Below are 24,056 nucleotides of genomic sequence, written 5' to 3' on the forward strand. Positions count from 1 at the left end.
AGACCAGAAAATAGCGTAATATGGGCCCTTTAGTAGGTTATTGTCAAACCTCAGCTTTTTCAGAGAAGCAGGCGTGTGCTTCTTCAGATGAATGTGATGACATCAACGTGTGGCACATTTCAATCTGTTCATAGGATCGATTAGAAGAAAGAAACAAGATGAATGTGATGAGGACGCCTTCATCTGAACCATTACCGTCACGTCGTAAGTAATATGGCATTTTTCTCCTCAAGGTGCTTTCTGAAATCTACAAGATGATAGCTTTAAGTGTTATTCATTCTAAACTCTGTCATTACTTGTGTATTTGTATACTACAGAAGTGAAAGTATACTATTGGTAGATATAGTTTTTCCTCCAAATGTTGATGTGATACTAAAATCTACTGTAGATAAAAAGTGCATTCACTTTCTATGCGTAAAGTTACAGGTTCACACTGCCCCCTTCTGTCTCACATGTCAGAGAGGCGTCTCATACCTGCATCACCAAACCCCTGCTCACATATTCACACCGCTTCAAGTTTTATCATAAGACTAGACAAAAAGTTCAGTTATATTAACCACTGGAAAATGGAAGAAGTAGTTTTAATTTTATAGCTCAGTTACACAATCATAGTAGTAACATCTGCTTTGGTAAATGGGCACATTTTTATATAGCGCTTTTCCACCTTCAAGGCACTCAAAGCACTTTACATCAAGGAACCACAAGCACAAACACTGGGGGCGAGGTGGGTTAAGTGTCTTGCTCAAGGACACAATGACAGTATTCATTGGTGGGAGCTGGAATCGCACTGCCAACCTGTGGGTCAGTGGGTCTGAGCGCTCAACCAATGATGTTTACGTCAAGAGCGGGATTCAAACCGCCAACTTTTGGATCAGTGGACAAACGCTCTACCAGCTGAGCTCCTTTCATTTCTAAGCGGTGCACATAGGTACAAGTGTGACACTGCTAAAACATGATACAAGTCAAAATGTGTTTTTTGCACAAGCGTTCTATGTAATTTGGTTGAGATTAAATTGAAAACAGAGTGTCCCCGGGGTTCTGAAAAGCCAGTGGATAGTGTGCACACTATTTACCCGTGGATTGCTTCAGGCTAATGTCTCAATAATTTTCACTCCTTTCTCAGGTCCTTCCCACAAAGGACTTAACTAATGATCCATGGACAAAATGAAGCATTTAAATTTATTCATTAATCATTCATCTCCAGCTCATTGAAAATGCTAAACTTCCACAAAATTAAGATTGAATATTGAAAAGTGATTGAGAGAGACAGCTTTCGGAGAGTGAGAGGAGGAAGGAGTGCGTGTATGACGATGAAAACAGGCTTTTAAAGAGACGCTGGACTTGGCATGGGCATGGTCAAGGTGGTCAAGGTGGTGTTAGGGAGCTAAGTGCTAGTTAAGGTCACCGGGTTTCACTAGTTGTAATTAGATCTTGGAATCTGGAGAAGCGTAGAATTTCTGTCAACACTGCCTGTAATTATTCTCTTTTCCAATTAATGGTGACATAGATTAATTATCTGATGAGGCAAAGCCAATTGCAATCATTCACCCAGCTAAAATTAGATCAGACCTGACAGGAGCATGAAAGTCACCTGTTTCATTGTTATGGATGTGCAGCGAGTAAAGAGGGGGATACTGAAGCACGCCGAGTAAAGAGGGGGATACTGAAGCACGCCGAGTAAAGAGGGGGATACTGAAGCACGCCGAGTAAAGAGGGGGATACTGAAGCACGCCGAGTAAAGAGGGGGATACTGAAGCATGGCGAGTAAAGAGGGGAATACTGAAGCACGCTGAGTAAAGAGGGAGATACTGAAGCACGCAGAGTAAAGAAGAGGATATTGAAGCATGGCGAGTAAAGAGGAGGATACTGAAGCAAGTCGAGTAAAGAGGGGGATACTGAAGCACGCTGAGTAAAGAGGGGGATACTGAAGCACGCCGAGTAAAGATTGGAATACTGAAGCACGCCAAGTAAAGATTGGAATACTGAAGCACTCCGAGTAAAGAGGGAGATGCTGAAGCACGCAGAGTTAAGAAGAGGATACTGATGCACGCCGAGTAGAGAGGTGGATACTGAAGCACGTGGAGTAAAGAGGGGGATACTGAAGCACGCCGAGAAAAGAGGGACATGCTGAAGCACGCAGAGTAAAGAGGGGGATACTGAAGCACTCGGAGTAAAAAGAGAAGGATACTGAAGCATGCTGAGTAAAGAGGGGATACGAGTAAAGAGGGGATACTGAAACACACACAGAGTAAAGCGGGGATACGAGTAAAGCGGAGGATACTGAAGCACGCCGAGAAAAGAGGGAGAAGCTGAAGCACGCAGAGTAAGAGGGGGATACTGAAGCACTCGGAGTAAAGAGAGGGATGCTGAAGCACGCTGAGTAAAGAGGGGATAAGAGTAAAGAGGGGGATACTGAAGCACGCAGAGTAAAGAGAGGGATACTGAAGCACGCAGAGTAAAGAGAGGGATACTGAAGCACACTGAGGAAAGAGGGGAAATGAGTAAAGAGGGGGATACTGAAGCACACAGAGAAAAAAGGGGGATACTGAAATGCTCTGAGTAAAGAGGGGGATACTGAAGCACACGGAGGAAAGAGGGGATACGAGTAAAGAGGAGGAGACTGAAGCACGTAAAGTAAAGAGGGGGATACTGAAGCATGCTGTGGTTGTCTAGTACAGGTGAATGTGCAAATAAACTGCCGTTATAATTCAAGGAATCTACTTATTTGACTCAGTAGCATCTGAATGGACTTGTCTGCTCACTCGGGATTCATCCCTGGAAGTGGAACCGTCTGTGAACGACTGCAGGAATGCTGAAATAGCATGGATTTCTCCGACCAACCACTCCTGTAAGAAAGGAAACGAAAATGGTGCAATTATTGAAATAGGCTCATATTAAAAGTGCTGAATTAAATCAGTGCTTGCTCTGTAAAACCCACACACACACCTGTGAGAGTTACCATCTTATTTTGTGAGGAGGAGCACGAAGCTCCTGGTGAACCACGTCCAGGTTCAGTGCTCCTCTGTTTTAAAAACCTCAGCATCCAGTTTTTCTATTAAACTGCCTGGCACTGTCAACCAGCTTGGGAATCTGAACCAGCCTAGCCATGCAGAAATTCTCTGACTAACAATTATATCAGAAACAGGATCTCGGATTACTGTCCCCTGGGAACGGGGCAGTGGGCGTCTGCTCCAATCATTACTGGCCATTCAACAAGGCTGTGCTGTGCTCTCTGCTGTTAGCCATTGTCAATTATGCCATCCCCAGTGTAAACTCTCAGAACACAAGGCTGAACTGCCAGTTCTGGCAGCAGTGTAACAGGATGACAGCCCGCCAGCCCCCACTCCTACATCCCACCCACTCACCCACCCACTCGCCCACCCCAGGGTTCCCTGGCCTCTTCCCCACAAGCTGGAGCACAACAAAGTGCCATTTGGCTTTCACTGTGAAACGAACCTGACCTCTCTTATACCCGGCTCATGAGGTTAAGTGGACATGATGAATTAGCATGGACGTCACTATTTAGCCTGATTTACCTTCTGTTTATCACTGCTAATGATTTACAACATTTTTATCTCATTACGAAGTCTACCTGCATTTTTGCTATACAAACCTACATGTTTAGTATATATGTATATATATATTTAAAACCCAAGCATATCATTCTTTGTCCTTATTTCCCTGTCCTTCTCCACATGCACTTTGTAAGATTGTGATCCAAAGTGTTCAAAGTGAGTGCTGCCTGCTCTGATGGACCCTGTGCTGAGCTGTGACGGGTGACGGTGCTGTGCGCTTGAATACACCAGCTCTTTTGTCCTTCACACTCTGTAGCGCTCTGATGGCTCCTCCCCCTGTGCCCCACTCCTCCCTGCCTCGAGCTGTGATCTGCTGGGGCCTTTTCAGCCTGGGCCGCTGAGACATGCCAGTTGCCTGTAATGTCTGGACCAGACCCATCAAAAAACATGTGAGCTGTGAGAGAGCAGGAAGTGAGAAGAAGTACTTAATGGGGTTTTCACATGGTGCCCCTTTGGAAAACATCACTCTAATGAACTTAATAATAATAATAATACACTTCCCAGTCCGACTCAAGTCCCAAGTCACAGACTGGCAAGTCCAAGTCAAGCCTCAGGTCGGTGGCCCACAAGTCCAAGTCGAGTCCAAGTCCTCTGCTTTGGGCTTCAAGTCATGTCAAGTTATTGAACCAAAGTGACAAATAGAGCTAATTTTTTCTGCCTTTTAAACTACATTTTACTACCAAAAAAGTCATGTTTACAAACAGGGATGTAACACTATCCAAATCTCACTGAGACAATACATTACAACTGAACAGGGAGCCTTGTATTCTCTTCAAACATGAATAATGTGGGAGGTTTGCTTCGTGAAGGGTAAAACTATGCTAACTATGCAGAGCTAGGTGGAATGTGTCATCCTTAAACCAAAAGAAGAATGAATTCCCATGTTCAGACGATGATTTACTCATTAGATCGTAGCAGTGGTCCATTTAAACTTTGCTCAACAACATCCCAACTCGAGTGGCTAGAACCATCTGAGTCTGAGTTATTTCTAATATATAATGATAATAATAGAATGTTCTGTGGTGAGATATTAGCTCTAGTTTCTTATTAATGGTGTATAGAAACGTAAAGCACCTGGACAAGACGTTTCATAAAGATTCATCACTGTCCCTGCGTCCGCTTTGACCTCATCTCACGGCACAGCGCAGATTAGAGACCGATTATCCTCTAATTGAAGAGCCTAAGTTTTCAACCTTGCAGAATATGCTTCTTCTATGGTGTCGTATGTGGAGATAGGGCTGTTATATTTACTAGAGCACAAAGGCAGTGTGAGTTATAAAAGTACAAACACAGGCTGACCAAACACATGTCTATAGAGTTATCTGTGGAAGCAGCGCTCTGCTCAGACATGGGGTCAACACATTGGCGCCCTGCACACGCCTCATCCATCACATCGCTCATCACATGAGTCACTGAGGGAATGTATAGAGCCTAATGTGGCACCAGTGTCTCAGCCCCTCCACAGCAGCCACAAAACCCTGGTGGATGTTTTACTGTGGCACTGCCTGGCTGCTCGTGCTTGGCAAAGAAGACACAAGACAACTGACTAGCCGGATGAGGCTCACACAATGCCAAGCGTAACATGGAGTTACTGTAGTATGCACAAGAATATGCCACCAACCAGTCAAATGCCTGAATAAAAGGATTTGCCATGTAAATGGGTGGAGCAGGTTTGTGCAGTTGTAGTTGTGATTTACACGTATATGTATAAATACCTGGGCTGTTTTTATTTTCTGGTCGGTCTCTCGGGAAAGAGCCTGGCACTGATCCAGTTCAGCCTGGCTGTAGACGCTGCGTTGTTTGAAGTATTTCACCAAAGCTTTGTGCATCCTCTTCTGCAACAAAGAGAGCTAGAGGGAGAGAAGGCAGAGAAAAGGAATTGGTAAGGCAGGAGAGGAAATTAATGGCAGTGTTCAAGAAGAATGATGGAGGGAATAGAGAAAGCAGTCAATAGCCCATTCTGCAGTACACGGGCCTGACAGGAATTTCACAGTCTCTTGGTTTCTCTGCCCACTCGTGTGCACTCATCAGAATCCAGTCACATCTGGCTGCCAGGATGGGGGGTTAATTTTCTCTAAATGCTTCAGCAGTTTTGTTCTAGCCGAGGCAAACTCTGTGACTGCAAAGCTGATGAGTAAAATATTTCTACTTCACCCAGTTTAACTTTATACCAATCCCCTCAAGACATATTTTACACATACACACAGAGTCATGAACCCCCCACTGAAACCAGAAATTATTCCTAGTCTCTTGGAAAGACATGCTGCTTGCTTTATTATTTGAAAACAGTTTCGAGCAAAGAGGTTTAAATTCTGATAGATGCCATTGCTTTTCTTTCCCCTCCATCTCTCTACTCTTCCTGCAAAGCTTATCATTGGTTGGCAATGTGTTCCCCAGTGCATTGAAAACTAAAGCGAATTAGCTCAGTCATCAGCTCCTGAAGGAAAGACAATAACAAGAATGCTCTTTATGGTGTAGCCTGTTAAATTCAAGTGCTGAAAGCTCCCACATAAACAAAGCCATTTCACCACATACAGTACAAAGAGGTTTGGAGAGACGTATACTTAACAGTACACTTTAGTTCTTTGTTAGAGTTACTAATTCTCAAAAAGAAGCACTTGAACATCACTTAGTTTAAATGATAAACAGTGCAATACTATCTACAGCTATAGGGATGCTAGGTTAGTCTAGTAAAGATGTCTGTGGTGTTTATGGAGGATACAGAACAGTACAGATAAAACATGTGTCTAATAATAATACAAATAATCACACATACAGCACATTCACACTAGAAAAGGCCAGGAAAAGTGCTTTGCCCAAGAGCCCAATGTACAGAGTTCAATGGTGTTCGAACCACGGATGTGTTTATGCTTTGTCTAGAATGCTCCACAGTATGGCATTAAACTGATGGATCCCCATTATGGTCCAAAACCAAAATCATTGTTACATGTTTTTTGTTGTTATCATAAATTAAATAAAAAATATGTTGAAATTCATGCATTTTTAATGTGAGCGTGGTTGCTCATATCCACAGATCTGACCTGTATATTGGCCTGGCGAAGACACCTATTTGTCCAGAGAGTTAGACAAGTACTTCTATCACTGCAGTGACTAATGGGCCACTACCTATAGCTCTAATAAACATCTTTATCATATTCCATTGCTGTGGCATAGTGGTTGCTAGTGAACTACCTATAAGCTCTTTTCATAACACTTAAAAGTACAACTACCATCTTCAGGTGGTTTAGTTTAAAGTCCTACAGCACACCGTCCAAACAGTGACACCACAATATTTACAAATAAAGTGTATCATTGAAAATCTGAAATAGTTTTAGTTCAGTGGGCTATCCTTCTAACATATTTTTTGCATGTGTCTTAGGATAGTCCAGATAACGATTATGATTATGATTAATGTCCAATTAGTCACGATAGTTCTGAAAATTCAGCTGTGTTGTGTTGTGTTTTACAAGCTAAAGTAATGTTGCCTGGGACAAAAATTTCAAGTGCGAAACTCATTACTGATTTTGATCAATTAAAATAAAAGTAAGTGTTTTATATAAAAAAAAATGTCAGGAAAGGTCCAGAACTGTCTGATTTTATATTTATACTTTTTTCAGTTACTTTCAAACCATACATGTGTGTGTTTGTGTCTGCACTGTTACGTTATTATGTGAAGTATATGTGCAGGTTTGAAATAACTAACTAACTAATTATCTAGTTTCGATAACAGTCATAGTACTGATGACACTATGGGTACTGATTTTTTTTTTCTTACAACCCTAATCTAATGTAATGTGTTTGTCTTACTAGGTCACACATAACAAAAATCAAGAAAAGAGAGGGAGGATATTTGCATGTTTGCATAGAAATCCGATTCAATAGCCTCCCATCTACATTTCAGATTGGCTCTTGATAATATATATATATAAAGTGGGGACATGCACTTGCCCGGCAGGCTGCTGTTATACGAGTGTAGAGCTGAAACAAACAAAATGGTGAAGGCTGAATCCGGAGTAAAAGAAAATCAGGCTTTGATCATGAGCGTGGAAAATCCTGTCCACAGGATTTTATTTTTGCATGCATTTTTCACTTGATAACATTCAGGCAGTTAGATGAGGAACTGCTCAAGTTAAGGTATTATTTGGACAAAATCATATGTATTTTTCATTGCGGGAGCGGTGTTGTTTCTTGGTGGTGTTACAGCTGTCATGTGTAATTCCAATCCCGCTAAATAATGTCAAAAAGTATAAAGATTAAACATTAAGAGGGGGCTGAATAGTGTTCTGCAGCTACTCAGAATATGCTAAAGGGCTGCCCACATTCGTTTTGTTCTAATATGGAGGAAATGGTAAATTGTCACATTTTTATATAGCACTTTTCCACCTTCTAGACACTCAAATCGCTTTACAACAAGGAACCACTCACCTGTTCACACACACACATTCATACAGTAGTGTACACAAATACTGGGGGCGAGGGTGGTTAAGTGTCTTGCCCAAGGACACAACAACAGCATTCATCTGTGGGAGCTGGAATCGCACCGCCAACTTGTGGATCGGTGGATCTGACCACTTAACCAATGATATTTATGTAGAGAGCAGGATTTGAAGTATCCACTCTGCTTTGGTGCTTAGTTGAGTTATTTAACTTTTTTTCTTTGCTACTTCATATATTTTATACCTTCTATGTGTATACAATATGTCGAAAGTAGTAAAAAAAATAAAAAAAAATAGAAAAAACAACAACATTGAATTAGAGGGTGTGTCCAAACCTTTGATGTTAGTGTACATCTTCAGAACATGGTGGGGACCTGGTTAATTCTCTCTGAAGTGCAAAGCGATTAACGAGCCTTAGGGAACTGCACTGCCAACCTGTGGGCCAGTGGATCTCACTGCTCTACCAATAATGTACACGTCGAGAACGAGATTTGAACCGCTAACCTTCGCATTAGTGGACAAACACTACAAACTGAGTCACCATCGCCCCAGTCTCCTTTATCTTATGGAAAACAGGAATAGTTGAGATGTTTAACTTTTACAGCCTAACAATAAAACTCTAAATTTAAAGTTTAAGTATTAATATGCAGCATCAAAAGCACTACTCCCTTTTTTAGCAAAACTACAATGCTATCATTACAACATGTCCCATCCATCACACTCCTCCACGCACCCTTACTCATCATTATTGCCGCGGTAACCTCCTCACTACAGGCTCAGTTCCTATGGAGAGGAAAAGCAGCTCTACACATACCTGGGTGTAGTACAGAAAAGATCTTTGAGCACTGCTCTTGTCAGTCAGGGCAGACACGGCCTCTTGTTTTGTCTCCAACAGGACTTCAGTGAGATGCTCGTAGGTTCTTGCCAACTGCTGGTTCTGGCTCAGAGCAGCAGTCAGCTCCTCCTATAGCCACAAGAACACAAAGAGGAGTGGATTTAGTTTACCTTTCATGCTCATTTTGCCCGATGAAGGCCTTGTGTTCTATTAAAGTTCATTTTTAGTTTAAGGGGCCCATGTTACGCTATTTTCTAATCTCTGTTCTAATGTTGTTTCCTCATCACAAACAGACCTGGAGTTGTGTTTTGTTTCATTCACACATGTTTAACACATAAACCCTGCATATTTAGGCTGAGTTCTTCTCTCAAACAGAAAACCCTTTTTCCACCTTGTGATGTCATCATGTGGTAATACAGGAAGTGCTCCACTGTGTTTTTAAACTCCAAACACCTTCACTAGAATCATTTGGATCATTTCAGCTCTGGAATTGCCAATTTCTACTGAACTAAAGGTAAAAGGAGCTGTTAACTTGAAAACTACCACTTCATGACATCACAAGGTGGAACAGAGCATTTTGAGCTTTGGAGATGAAGACAGACTAATAATAAAGTTTTTCTCAAACATGTGTGAATGAAACAAAACACGACTCCAGGTCTGTTTTTGAGGACAACATGATTAACAACATGACTAAAAACGGACAACAAAGTGAGTGTCTCTTATTCAAATACACACTGGGTCTACACTGTCTCCTCCTATAGGCACCTGTCTCAAGTTTTCATCTTTTATCAAGAATGAACAATAAATAAAACAAATAAATACAGATAGCAGTGCTCTTGGACGTAAACACTGTGCACATATGTAATCCAATGTGTTCTATGTAAATACTAACAGCTCAAATAAGTAAAAAACAGTAACGTACTGGACTTATGTCAAATTTTAGGTATCTGTACTTTACTTAAGTGGATACTTTTACTTCACTTCATTTGAGATCAGGTATCTGTACTTTCTACTTCACTACATTTTTAAACAGGACTGAACAGTAAAAGTATTTTTATTATTGTTGCAGCCTTTTACTGCAGAAAAGGATGAGGGTTTATTTTTAACACATTCATAATTAGAGCTAACAAAAAATATAATATAATAATATAAGTTAGATTCAGTTGTTTCTGCTGAACAAAATCAATCACAAATCTTTATCAAAATCACTACATTTGAAACGTCATAAAATGTGCAAAATACTTTCATTTTTTGCTCGTTAAGTACATTTTTAAACAGGTACTTTTATGTATATTTCTTTCATGTGATACTTTTACTATTACTTGACTTTTTTTTAGTTTTTTTTTACTCCGGTATCTGTCCTTTTACTTGAGTAACAAAATTGAATACTTCCATTTCCACTTTCACCACTGGTTACAAGTGCCAACAAAGAGAAGAGAAGAGTGGCTCAGAGGCTCAGTGTGGACATTAAGTGAATAAAAGGCTTGTGTGACACTTTAAGGAGCTGGTCAAGTTTGAAATTTGCTAATTTAAATCCAAGCAATTAATATAATCTCTAAATAAAATGTAAGCAGGTTAACAGTGGTACAAGACAAGCTCCACAGAGTACATGCAAAACAATGAGAAACTGTTCATACTTTGACAATATTTTCCTTCATTAGGAAAATACGCTGGGTCCATCAACTGATTCATAGGAAGAATATTTTAGCCGTAGAACTAAGCACTAAATCCACTTTTTTGCTCGTATGTGGTGTTTTAATAGCATTATCTACTGTTCCTAGTCATTTTTGGTAAATTTGCAGCTTTCAAAACCACCTTAATCAAGTACTACATGACATCACAAAGACCTACCCTGATTACACCTGACTGCAGGGGTAGAATCTGACATGTGGATACTGGTTAGACCAATCACACTGCTCCTCATATGTTCTGATCAATGTTATAACGTTGTTTCCTCATCACAAACAGACCTGGAGTTGTGTTTTGTTTCATTCACACATGTTTAACACAGAAACCCTGCAGATTTAGGCTGAGCTCTTCTATCAAACTGTAAACACCCTGTTCCACCTTGTGATGTCATGTTGTAGTACAGCAAGTGCGCCACCGTGTTTTTAAACTCCATACACCTTCACTGCAATCATTTGGATAACTTTCAGCCAATTGGAATTGACAGTCTCCAATGCGAATGTAAAAGGAGCTGTTAACTTGAAAACTACCACTTCATGACATCACAAGGTGGAACAGAGCATTCTGAGCTTTGGAGATGTAGACAGACTAATAATAAAGTGTTACTCAAACATGTGTGAATGAAACAAAACAGGAGGTAACAGGATTATAACCTTGCTTAAAGTTCACAAGAGTCAATTCTGTGTAATATAGGACCTTTAAAAAGTCAAATTTACCACTTGGAACTTACACAGAGATTTATGTTGATTGACTCATTATTGAAGCCATGGTAACAAGACTGCCAACATCTTGATCAAGCAAACACGTTTCATAGGTAGCCCCTTTCCTTGTATCTTCCTTTAGTTTGAATACAATCTCGCCAAGTATGGGAGATGTGCCTGCTGAATATCTCAACTCTACCTGCCGACATAATGAAGTGTGTCTCTGCAGTAAAACAGAACAGCACTAAAGTGATGAGTTTAACCCAGCAGAAAGAGGTGCTGTAAACATGACAAATGCCTGCTATTGATTTCAGGTTTAATTACTCCATGCCGCACTGACAAAGCCCATCTGATGCTGTTGTGAAGTGTAAATGGAACAAATTACACTTCATTGCCCATAAGAAACTGATAACGTCGGCAGTTTGCATTGTTTACTTTGTGCTCGCCAAACGTCAGAGTCTGATCAAATCAAAAATGGGTGTGCATCATAGTGGAAGACTTTGAATCGTTTCCTTATAGATTAAAATGACCAGAGATTACTTAGAAAGATAATGCTGTGGTACTTACGGGATTCATTTTTATTTTTTATCTTTATTTCTACAGGGAGAGCTCAATTAAAGTACCAGACTCTTTTTCAAACAAACAAACAAAAAAAACCCTGCATAGGTAAACATTTAAAACATTAAAAACAGGAGCAGGAGTGATTATAAATGTTTATCACAATTTACTATAGTGAATAAGCGGCACCAATCTATCCAGTTTTGCATGTCCTTGAAATATATTTTTGTGAATCAAAATAACCAAAAGCTTTTTTCCCCATTTCAGTTCTAGTGCAGACAATTTTTAGATATAGACAATCATGAGATCTTGGATTAAAAGTTCCCATATCAACGTTCAACAAAAAAGTGAGATATTCAGGCAATCTATTGTCATAGCTCTTATAAATACATTTTAAAAATACATTTATACAGTGTTGTTCTCTTCTGACAGATAGCAATGGTCAACCTACTTTTCCATAGAGTGTACAGTGATGGGTAATTAAGATAGTAGCTGTACTTCTACAACAGCCTCTATTTCATTGTGAACTGTAGATACAGTGTGGGCGTGACCCTCACTCTCCCAGACAATTAAACTAAAACTTTGTTAATGAATCCTATATTATATCCCAGATACTGTTGTAATCACATTCTCCAAAGTGTTATTGTGTTTAAATGTGTGCACTCTATGAGTCCTTCCTATTTGCAGCCCTATAGTCCACCCAGAGCCCTGAGGTCAGCTGACCAGTTCCTGCAGGCTGCGCCACAGAACCTTTTCTGTGTCAGCGCCCAGGCTATGGAAGAGCGCCCTCTGCCTGTCAGGTCCTTTCAGACTTTAGTGTACTTTAAACCAGGCTAAAAACCCACCTCTTCTCCCTGGCATTTAATACGAGCTAGCTAATATCTTGTGTTTTATTGTTCTTTTCCTGTGTATTGTTTTATCTGTATATTTGCTTTGTTGACTTTTGTGTGAAGCACTTTGGTCAGCTGAAGTTATTTTAAATGTGCTATAGAAATAAACTTGAATTGAAAAACCTGTAAGATGAAATTCTGTGTTCACATTTTCATAACAAACCCAGACACTGGAGTGTGTCCCATGGTTCATGCTCTGTGACTGCTGAATGTGCATGCTGCTGATTATGTGACGCTAACACAGACATTATATGTGCTTTATATCCTGTGTATTCCCGTAATATTCCTATGTATTCGTGTTATAATCCTGAGTATTCCTGTGGTATTCCCGTATATTCCTGTAGTATTGCCGTGGTACTCCCATAGTATTCTTGTACTATTCCTTTAGTATTCCTGTGAATTCCTGTAATATTCCTGTGTATTCCTGTAGTATTCCTGTGATATTCGTGTGTATTCCTGTAGTATCCCTGTGTATTCTTGTAGTATTCCTGTTATATTCCTGTGTATCCCTTGTATTCCTTAAGTATTTCTCCTCTGTATTCCTGTAATATTTCTGTAGTATTCCTGTAATATTCTTGTGATATCCCTATGCATTCCTGTAATATTCCTGCAGTATTCCTTCAGACCTCACAAATGTCTGGTATCTTTTATTTGGTGAGGACTGTTGTTTTTATATCATTTGATTTCGTCAAGTGAAAAGACTAAACCCTTTTTTGCATGACTAACTTTTATCTGGCTAATGGGAGTTGTGTCTAAGAGGAAGACTTCTAATTCTTAAACTGTCTCACGCCAACAACTTCTTTAAAGTTGTTGCACTTGGATGCATGGCGGCTTAAGCTCCATTGGCTTTTCTTGTTTTGAACTAATGCATTCTTGATCACCGCTTAATGAAACTATATACCACATGGCGATTTCACATTAGATAAGCCATGTGAAACCCCCATCAGCAAAGAGGCTCTGGCTGGGGCTGATAATCCTGCAGATGAAAACCTTACAATAAATAGGCCCTTCTCATACAAAAGAGCACTCAGACAGCAGCAGCTATTTTTGCGTGCTCCCTTCCCCTTTTGTCTTGCTGTAATCCATTTCAGATGTTTACTCTATAAAATATGCGTTTCAAAATTAGCCCTACAGGTTAAGAGAGGACCTCAGAATCTCACAACGACGCGCATCATCAAATTTGTCCAGACAAAGCCTATAACCAGTGAGAATTGTCATTTGTGGGAGAAGCATTTAAACAAGATTGACCGTGGCTTGTAATTTTAATCGCACGCACTCCTGTCCTCGGCATCTTAAGGGGAAGTATTGTGACAGCCAATGTGCTGACACTAATCCACAAACAAACATACAATGCAATATTTTTCAGAGACGCTTCTCGAATTGGGCGAGTCTGAAAGGGAAAGTCATGGGTTGCCAGATTTACAGTGAACAGCACTAATGTCAGGTTGTTATTTCGTTACCTTGGTGTCTTCCATTTTCTTTTTCCTTGCTGTTACATGAGCGGTGTGCACCTGCATGGATCGCTGTGTTCGTTGTAAGCAGTTATTAATATCAGACTGCAAGGTGTTCATTATGAAAGCACCTGATTTGTTTTTGAATTCTACCACAGCAAAAACACTCCTGAAAGAAGGTAAAAAAATGCAAAGAAGTGAGAGATAGTTCCTCTACATTAAATAACTGAAATGTACCATAACTTACTACAAATGGTATTCAAATGTCGTACTTTACTACTGTAGAAAACTATTATGGGGTATCAAGCGATTGGCTGGGTTTTCTTTTAAATTTAGCATGGTATCACGGTTATAGACTACATTAGACGTTTATTTACATTTAACTGGTATCATAATAATTCATAAGTCATCATTACGTTAGCGACACAGAGAATACAAACTCTTACTTGAGCTCTTCAATGACTGCCGGCATAGTCTCCAATGCTTTTTGTATCTGATCCGAATCCTGGTGGAACTCCTTGTTCTGCTTTGTGAGTTCACTGGTCCTGTCCACAGTGGTTTCATATCTCTTTAATGTAGCAGCGAGTAAATCCTGCGATCAATAGGACAGATCGTTTGTTAAACTGAAGTGATGTTCATAATGGTTCATTAATAGCTTTGCACTTCAGTGAGAATTAACCACGTCCCCGGCATGTCCTGAAGCGAGGTGTGCACTACCAGGCAAAAGTTTGGACTCACCGTCTCATTCAGTGTTTTTTTAAATTTATTTTTGCTATGTCTGTGTAATCCCTCCGTCGTCTACGTGTGATCCATAGTTAAAGAACAATTCTAATCTGTCAACTGAACAAGAGTTTTAAAGTGAAGTTGATTGGCTGCTTCTTCAATTCTGTTCAGATCACTGCTGGACACTTTAGATACATACGGAAGAAATCAAATACTGGTATATGAAGTACTATATATATGGAATTGTGTTGTAAAGAAAAAAAGTATAATAATATCATAACAACTCTACTAAATATTTTTCGACAAAGCAAAGGATGGGTACTTCAAAGATTCATGTTAATATAAACTATTTTTCATTTGTTGCATAATTCCATACATCTTGCTTCACATATTTGATGTTATCTGTAGATATGTAAAATGTAGATAGTAGTAAAAATAAAAAATAAAAAGTACATTGATTGAACGGGTGTGTCCAAACTTTTGACTGGTAGTGTATACTGATGTACTTTATATTCGTTCTTACCTTAGCAGCCTGTAACTGTCCTTGTTTGACTAATTTCTCTTTATTAAGGCTGTCCAAAGTTCTCCTGTGCTCACTCTCAAGGTCTTCCAACTGTTTAATCAAAGCCTTCAAATTCTTTAAAAGCAAAACAAAAATTATGAAATATAAGTAACATTCTTATCGTTTTATAAGTCATATGTATTATTATTATTATTATTATTATTATTATTATTATTATTATTATTATTATTATTGACTTATGTAAATGTGGATGGTTGCTAAATACCTCAGTTCTGGACTCTAACGATTTCATTACAGATGAAGCCTCCTCAAACTCTCTCTGAAGTTTGAGGTTGGTTTCCTTGGCGGCTCTTCGATGGTGGTACATTTCATCGTTGATAGTTGCACACTGAGCCTGATGACGATTCACATCATTAAAATGTAAACTGACAGATTACCAAAATTTACATTACACACAAATATATAAAAATGTATTAATAATATGATGTAGTATTTTTATTCTGCTGCTGGATCTGGATAAATAATAATCTATATACACTACCAGTCAAAAGTTTGGACACACCCTCTCGTTCAATGTTCTATTTTCTTTACTTTTACTACTTTCTACATTTTATATATTCACAGAAGACATCAAATATAAAATAAGTAATATATATGGAATTATATAGTAAAGAAAAAAGTTAAACAACTCTACAGTAGCTCAGATCGTAGAGTTTGTCCACTGATTTCGTCATCATTGGTCGAGTGGTCAGATCCATTGACCCACAGGTTGGCGGTTCAATTCCAGCTCCCACAGATGAATGCTGCTGTTGTGTCCTTGGGCAAGACATTTAACCGCCCGCCGCCCCAGTGTCTGTGTACACTGGTGTATGAATGTTGTGTGAATGTGTGTGTGAATGGGTGAGTGGTTCCTCCATGTAAAGCGCTTTGAGCCTTGAAGGTGGAAAAGCGCTGTTTAAAAATGCGATCGCCGTTTACCATTTACCATTTGTTGAGTTGTTTAACTTTTTTTCTTTACTACATAATTACATGTATCTTGTGTCACATATTTGATGCCCTCCGTGTGTATATAAAATGTAGAAAGTAGTAAAATTACAGAGAAAAAATTGAATGAGAGGGTGTGTCTGGATTTTGACTGCTTGTGTACATGTTTGTATTGTCTTTTCGTACCTCGAGTTGTTCCACAGCAGTGATCTGATTGGTCAGATCTCTCCTGAGGCTTTCGATACGTTTCTGCATCAAAAGGACAGAAGACAGTCAGTGACACACAGCAGCTGCAGTCTGAGTGTTTCCTTCTGGAGAGAGCGCCCCCTGCAGTGTATACATAAACACTGTACATATGTTTCCACTGACCCTGGCCTTTTCCTCCTCCATGAAGGTGAGCCGTTCTTGCACCTCCAGTTTATCCTGAGTGGCAGAATGCTGCGCTACAGCCAGGGTCACCTCCTCCTTGGCCCTTTCCCACTGCTCGTCATTGTCACTGATTTTCTGGAGCATCTGCCTCCTTTCCTCTCGCATCTGCTTCACTGCTTTCTTACTGATGAGAGTTACATAGAAAACTAAGACGAAACACATGTAATCCACCTACGAGATATTTAATAAATTTGCTCTAATTATGCAGATACACAACTGGGCCGTGTCAGCAGTGATGGGAAGAATGCTTTGGAAAGGTATTTACTTACAGAAAAGTGAATACTTGAAGTAAAATGTATTATGTAACGTATTCTGATGTATGGTCCAATCAGAGTGCTGCATTCTGAATACTTAGAATACTTTTAGTATTTAGAGTTGCATTTAAATTATAGAGTAAATATGTAGCATAGGATTAAAAACTAGGCCTGCCACCTAGGCCTGATTTTGAGGCACAGAATATCGTGACATAGAAAGATAAAAAGATAACATTCAAACTACAACTATGCCACTGATACCATAAAAATAATGCAAAAGAATCCCTGTCCCAATCCCAGTAAACTATTTTTAAATAGGCAGTATCATTAAGTGGCATGAGTGGCAACACACAGAGGCAAAATGAAGCAAAACATTTAACATAGAAGTTATTTTTTCAACCCTTTACAGCTCAAATCTTATCATATTACAACAAAACACCCAAAATCTCTCCATTTTTACATAAAACATGTACACAGGATACATTTTTAGCCCCAAAATATATAGTTCCAACTCCATATACCAAAAGATAAGTCAATATAGTGATTATAGTGACAGGCGTACTAAAAACTGCTTTATGTGTGTTTCACTGTTTGTTATGCATTTCCTATCACTGAGAAGTTAAAATCTCACCTGCCTCACCACAAGAACTGTGTTTATATTTTTCTCACAAATTTTGTGCAGTTTGAAGCCAAAATTTTATGATCAAGTACTGCGGTGTATCCCTTTGATTTTAGGAAAGTAACTGTAATCTGAACAAATACCACCAAATGTACTAGTAACTGTACTAGAGTACAGTTACTCAAAATTTGCACTGAGCATATGTAATCTGTCTACATGTTTTCAGTTACTTCCCATCCTGTTAGTAATTAGCTTATGCTGTACCTCTCATAGATCTTGGTCTTGTAGTCTTCTACTTTTTCTTCACTGTCCAAGTTTTCCTTCCGAAGAGCATTAAAGGCATTAACTGCAGAAACAAGCTGCTCTTTGGTGCTAGAAACGTCTGCCTCTCCTTTAAGTCTCTGTAGACACACAATATGCTCACAGTAATGCCACTTACAGTTAACTGAATTCAAATATGTGTCAACTTGTTCAAATTATAACATAAAACCAAATTTGACATTGAGCTCAGGGTGAGCAATGAATCAAGACTGAGATTGAGTTATTTCTAATGGTCAGTGATGTGGGGGTCATTTTAATCTTGAGGTTTGCAGCAGTAAAAGCACACAGTCTGGGGAGTTTAGACTCTGGAGGAAGAAATTTATTTTTTGTGTTAAATGGCACTGATTAAAAGTTTGTTTATGTTCCATCCATCCATTTTCCTCTGCTTATCCGGATTGGGTCGCGTGGCCGCTGGGCTGCGCGCAGGGCCGCGGTCTAAGCAGGGACTTCCCTCACCCCAGACACTTCCTCCAGCTCCTCTGGTGGGACCCCAAGGTGTTCCCAGGCCAGAGGAGAGACATAGTCCCTCCAGTGTGTCCTAGGTCTTCCCTGTGTTCTCCTTTCGGTGGGACATGCACAGAACACCTGTTTAAGTTCTGTTATGTAAATTACTATCTGAATTTAACTGCTTTTTTAATTTTGTTCAGTTAATAAGAAAACAAAGATCCTCATAAATGCTTTTAGATTGCCCCCGCCCCACATTCAGCTTTAAAAACTTTATAAGCACCATACGTACAGCTTTCTCTAGATCTTCCATCAGTGAAATTAACTTCTTTTGTAACTTTGTATTTTTTCTCATTTCTTCTTCACTTTGGATTTTTATTTTTGAAATCTGCAATAGACACAATATTAAAACACTAATATCTGATTTTCAATCAGATCAGATATCTTTATGTGATAATCCAACAGAGCGTTACCTCGTCTTTGCAGGTTTTCTCTGCTTGTGTTAACTTTGTCATATTCTCACATGTAGTGGAGCACGTTTCCTTACTTTGAGCCAAGGATTCATTAGCTTCTCTTATGTCAGCATCAACTGCTTTTTGCACGACTGATAACTGTTCTAAGTCTTTCCTAAAACAATTATAAAATTTGCTAAATACAGCTACACAATGAATCCAACATCTTATTCTGATACTCACTTTCTTTTTGCCAGTTGATTTCTCATAGACAACAGCTCTAATTCCATGGCCTTCCTCTCGTTTTCAGCCAAATCCTTGGCGTTGTCGTACTCTTTCTCAACCATGGCGAGATTTGCACGTTTTTTCAAGCACAATTGGTCAGCCTGTTATATTAGAAAAGACAAAAAATAAAATAAAATTTGAATTTAGAGGTCCTATATTATGAGAAATTTATTCCTATAAACTTTAAGTCATGTTCTAAAGCTGTTCCCTCCTCAAAAACAGACCTGGAGTTGTGTTTTGTTTCATTCACACATGTTTGAGTAACACTTTATCATTAGTCTGTCTACATCTCCAAAGCTCAGAATGCTCTGTTCCACCTTGTGATGTCATGAAGTGGTAGTTTTCAAGTTAACATCTCCTTTTATCTTTAGTTCAGTCGAGATTGGCAATTCCAGGGCTGAGATTATCCAAATGATTCTAGTGAAGGTGTGTGGAGTTTAAAAACACAGTGGAGCACTTCCTGTATTACCACATGATGACATCACAAGGTGGAAGTGCTTTCCAGTTTGGGAGAAGAACTCCCAAGTAAATCTGCAGGGTTTATGTGTTAAACATGTATGAATGAAACAAAACACAACTCAAGGTCTGTTTGTGACGAGGAAACAACATCAGAACAGTAATATGGGCCCTGTAAAGAGCCCTGTGCAATTACCTCTTTTTGTTCTGCATTGATCTGAAGAATGAGACTTCTCTGGAAGTCCATGTTGTCCTTCACGATGGGGATTTGTTCTGTGGAGAAGTTGATGTCTTCATGCAAACGTTGCTTCTTCATCTCCGTCTGGGCCAGTTTCACATGGAGCTGCTCAAGTTTGTCCTTTTCAAAACGGAGCTGCCATTTCAGCTCAGTGATGTCCCTCAGACAAGCCTCGTGCTCTAGAAAGACATGAGAAACCTAGGGATGCTTTTTCAGCTCTGATACCGATATTGATGACTTTTAGTATCTGTTGATACTTCCATATTAACCAATACCAGTGTAGGGACAGAAAATGGCATTTATTTCCTTAAAACACAGTTAACTTATTACACAGAGATCCAACTGTGTTATGCAAATGTTATTTAGCCTTCAAAAACACACAAAAACTACTATGTAAACAGAAAAGTAAACAGCATCTTCATAAGTGAAACTGCAAAACTCCAGCTAAATCTCCCTCTCCGACCTTCTCTGCTGCAAATCAACTAATATTACATTTGGTTGACTAAGACTTTATCAACTGATTAATCGTCTAAACAATTGGTAGTAAATGTGAGGTCATTTTCTGTCATAATTTCATTGTGAACCATAACTCAAACATCTCAAACTGTAATGAATGTAAAAGTGCAGGGTGTAATCTCAACAAACTGGGTGTACCCCACCACCCCAATGATTACTTGAGAGATTGAACACACCCACAACAGCCATAAGTGAAGAAAACAAAAGAATTGACAATTTATTCAGAATGTAGCCTTAAAACATGTATAATATATATAGAACAATATAGAACAATAAAACCATAGTCCTGTGTTTGGGTCTATTAAAGGATATCAGCTCACCTATCCACAGTCTTATTGTCACTGACCTTTTTGGACAACAAATGAATGCTCCTTCTGCATCCACAAAGAAACACTGTCAAATTTATTTTCCAAAAACTTCTTTCTTCTGTTTTCAACAAGCAAAGCCTCCTCTGCATTCTGCCGGTCTGCCTCCAGACGCTCTATCAGATACACAACCTCTCGGAGGACGTCGTTTATGTTCTTGAGCAGTGGTGATGATGAGGAGCTTTCTAAACAGTAAAACAAGTTAATTAAATACAATTACATTATTTTTGATCAGTTAAAGATCAGTATTAAATTCACCTCTCGGTGTTAAGCCGATGCCTTCAATGACTAACTCCGTAGACATGACTGATTCTGAATCTGAATCTCCAGGTTGAAATCTATGAAAACAGAGATAAACATTAAACACTGAACCACAAACAGAAAACATGAACAGTTACATTCAGAGCACAGACCGCAGATTTTGGCCATATGGGTGCTTGTCCAGGTCCATTTGGGGATGGTACTTCCCTGGCTTATTAGAAGAAGAGCTCATTAGATAAATGAAATGTAAAAGCACATGTTTTCATATGAAGTTTAAACTCTATGATGTTCCAGGGTTTTACTCATTTACCTGTTGAAACCACTTGTCCACTTTGGCTCTCAGCACTTGAATATGTTGAATAGCACTGTTCACACAGGGCAGGGGGCTGTTCAGCAAAGCACAAGTCCGACGCCGACCAGAGCAAGCTCCCTGGAGATCAACTTGATCTTCAAAGACAAAATCATCAGAACAGAAGTAAAATGCAAATAGAAAATGCCCTTCACTGCACTGTCTAATAAAAGGCATGCATACAGTACTATGAAACAGATGAGCATTAGTTGGAACAAGCTAAAGCTTTACTTTTTCATTTTATTTAGCAAAGTAATTACTAAAACTCATTTGGCTGTAAAAATATGTTTGTGATTCTCTGCATATTGCAATTTATTGAAAGCATCAGTGAGAAAGCAGAGCACTAATTTGAACATTTCAAGACAAGCCCAAGGGTATCATTCTTGGTGGTGGAATGACGCCATCTGGCTGGCAAATGTTAAAAAGCACACGTGCCACAGCAGCAACTTTTCACAAGTGAAAAACAAACACGTGTAAAGCTATACGCACACGGCGAACACGTGACTTTGAATTCAAACGTTTTTATTTTACTCTTTGCATTTTACTATCACTGTTTTTTGTAGCTGGTAGTATTTTTGTTGTACGCATGTAACTCTATAATCACTGCAATCACATTTTACATTTCCACTGTGTGTGATTCAAACAAACTAGTGAAAGAATGCTAAATGTGTGCATAGCTCCTCAAACTTAAGTGTGTGCTCCTGTTTGGTGCATGCTCCATGTGAAGTGCGCCCCCATGTGGCCAGCGCAGGACTTGCTTCATAAACAAAAGTAGCTACAACTGTCAAGTGCAGGTATTATGTAAGTACTTTAAAATCTTCATTATGGCTTTCTAAAAAAAAATAAAAATACAGCGATCTACTGCGATACAGAAAAATACGCAGATTATGGTTAATACCACATGGAGCTTAAAACAAAACTGTAAGACTCAGAGGAAACGTGTTACCTGTTTGTGGGGGTCGCCTTTCTTCTCGTGATGGAAATCTGAGAGGTTCAATATCTGGCATTGTGAAACCTGTCCCTTATAGTCTGCACTTTGTCTGAAACACACGTCAAAAAGCATCAGTTGTAGTTTCAATCAATTACCGTTACAATCCCAACGGTGACCCCTGACCCCACAGTGCAAAGTTTAAGATAGTTCTCAAAGCTTCTATTTTAGCTGCTGAAGTTTGCTTACTTACCTTTCTGGATTTGGAGCTGAGACTTTCACTCATCTGCGGATGTTCTTTTGGCCGTGGACAAGTTCACGTTTAATTAAGTTGGCTCATAATATATTAATGAGCTGAAGGGGGTCGTTGTCATGGAGGGAAGTGAAAGCGAAAAATAGCAGGATATCACCTTACATCTATAGTGTACCTTTGATTCACACTGACTTTTGTTTACTTCTACAGTTTGTCCAAGCTCTTCCTTGTGCTAAAAGTCCACGTGGTCCTTGAAAAGCGCCGTTTTGGAAAAGTTTTTTGACGAATGAATCAAACTAAAGTCCCTGTCAATCTGCAGAGGTGGTCGCCAGGCAACAAGGGGCTGTGCTCGTGCGCCGTGACTGCAGAGGTGCGTTCAGGGGCACTAGGAAATACTGCCATGTGTAGAAGTGCAGAGGTTAGCTTCCTAAAAATATAGCGATTAAAAGGAAGACGTTAACTACAAATAATTACACGACTCTCCTCTCGCGCTTTTGTCAAACTCAAGTAAATCACGTGGTAAAACAACATGAACTGCGTCATTTTAGCGGTTATCAATAAATTCGTGGGTTTCAGCTTCTGTTTATTGGCAACATTTTGAGCACATTTTACCCTGAAACCATGGGGATGCCATATTTAGTTTGAAACAACTAATTGCTATGGTAACGGTTCTAATATTTCAACATTTTGAGACCCACACAGTGTAATGCACTTTTAAGCCCTAATCACGTGGCTCCTCTTTGTCCTCTTTTGCTTTGGGTGTTTTTTTAATTTTCGTTTTATACCTTTGTTAGTGATGCATTTAGTTTATTCCATCAACTCAATATTTTTTCCACGGATTTTGGTATTTTGGCATTTCAAAAGGCTACTATTCGGTCTATAATCGATATAAATCCACATTATTCACACATTATGTACTCGTGTTATTGCTCAATACCCACGATTTTTCCTAATCCGTTTTATAGCAACGGCACAACGGCTTCAAAGGCATGTGTTTTTATTTTCTGGTGTGTTCAAAGTTTTTTTTTTTTTTTGTCATTTTGCAGCCGATGCGGACTGACGCAAGTGAACAGTCTCCGCATTACGTCACCTCACAGGCCACGCACTGGAGGCAGGTTGAGGCTGCTCTGCCCAGTGCGCTGCCCGAACATTTCCACTACAGCAGGGCTTTGTAGGAGCGCGACACGATGCTGCAGCGAACACCAAACACATCCTGAACACAGCGTCGGCTTTGGAGGAGCCGTCGGATTCTGGGACGGAGAGGAAAAACACAGCTATGTTGGATGACAAGCCTCGGGATAGATTCTGGTAAGTGTTCTGCAAGTGCGCTACAACACTGCTGCGGCTGCTGTGGACGCGGGCGACCTTAACCTACTTTGTCAGTGTGTAGAAATGAGTTTAGTGATCGTGTTACGCGGATAAAAGCGCTAATGTGCGGTGATAATACAACAGAGGAGACGTGGTTTACGCGGCAGGTGTTCAGTGACCGTGAGCGCTTTGTCTTCCACACAGGTGTCTTTGTGA

The 24,056-nt window shown here is 39.6% G+C and overlaps 2 protein-coding genes across 11 annotated transcripts in view; one reads left to right on the forward strand and one right to left on the reverse strand.

Annotated features, from left to right (window-relative positions):
- Positions 1 to 2,717: 2,717 nt before the first annotated feature.
- LOC117384817 (coiled-coil domain-containing protein 178) lies at positions 2,718 to 22,586 on the reverse strand. Its single transcript, XM_055228260.1, has 20 exons — positions 22,533 to 22,586; positions 22,298 to 22,391; positions 21,313 to 21,449; positions 21,155 to 21,213; positions 21,000 to 21,079; positions 20,723 to 20,926; positions 19,819 to 20,039; positions 19,125 to 19,267; positions 18,903 to 19,056; positions 18,722 to 18,817; positions 17,929 to 18,065; positions 16,732 to 16,915; positions 16,549 to 16,611; positions 15,644 to 15,772; positions 15,379 to 15,492; positions 14,579 to 14,724; positions 14,142 to 14,301; positions 8,826 to 8,975; positions 5,291 to 5,425; positions 2,718 to 2,846 (listed from the first exon to the last, which is right to left on the reverse strand). The coding sequence occupies exons 2-20, from the start codon at positions 22,356 to 22,358 to the stop codon at positions 2,718 to 2,720; spliced, it is 2,502 nt and encodes an 833-aa protein (XP_055084235.1). The 5' UTR covers positions 22,359 to 22,391; positions 22,533 to 22,586.
- A 975-nt stretch (positions 22,587 to 23,561) lies between these two features.
- The window catches only part of dtna (dystrobrevin, alpha), a 41,440-nt gene continuing 40,945 nt past the window's right edge, over positions 23,562 to 24,056 (forward strand). For 8 of the 10 annotated variants that reach the window (XM_055228507.1, XM_055228501.1, XM_055228504.1 and 5 more), the window contains exon 1: positions 23,564 to 23,840. Coding sequence is in view for 1 of the 10 variants with exons in the window: in XM_055228502.1 (XP_055084477.1) it covers positions 23,816 to 23,840 (25 nt within the window). In the remaining 9 variants the exon portion in view is untranslated. Of the gene's footprint in view, positions 23,841 to 24,056 lie in introns of all 10 variants that reach the window. The other 2 variants (XM_055228508.1, XM_055228502.1) reach the window with 2 other exon arrangements.

This window comes from Periophthalmus magnuspinnatus, chromosome 17, assembly GCF_009829125.3.
Source record: "Periophthalmus magnuspinnatus isolate fPerMag1 chromosome 17, fPerMag1.2.pri, whole genome shotgun sequence".
Taxonomy (NCBI): domain Eukaryota; kingdom Metazoa; phylum Chordata; class Actinopteri; order Gobiiformes; family Gobiidae; genus Periophthalmus; species Periophthalmus magnuspinnatus.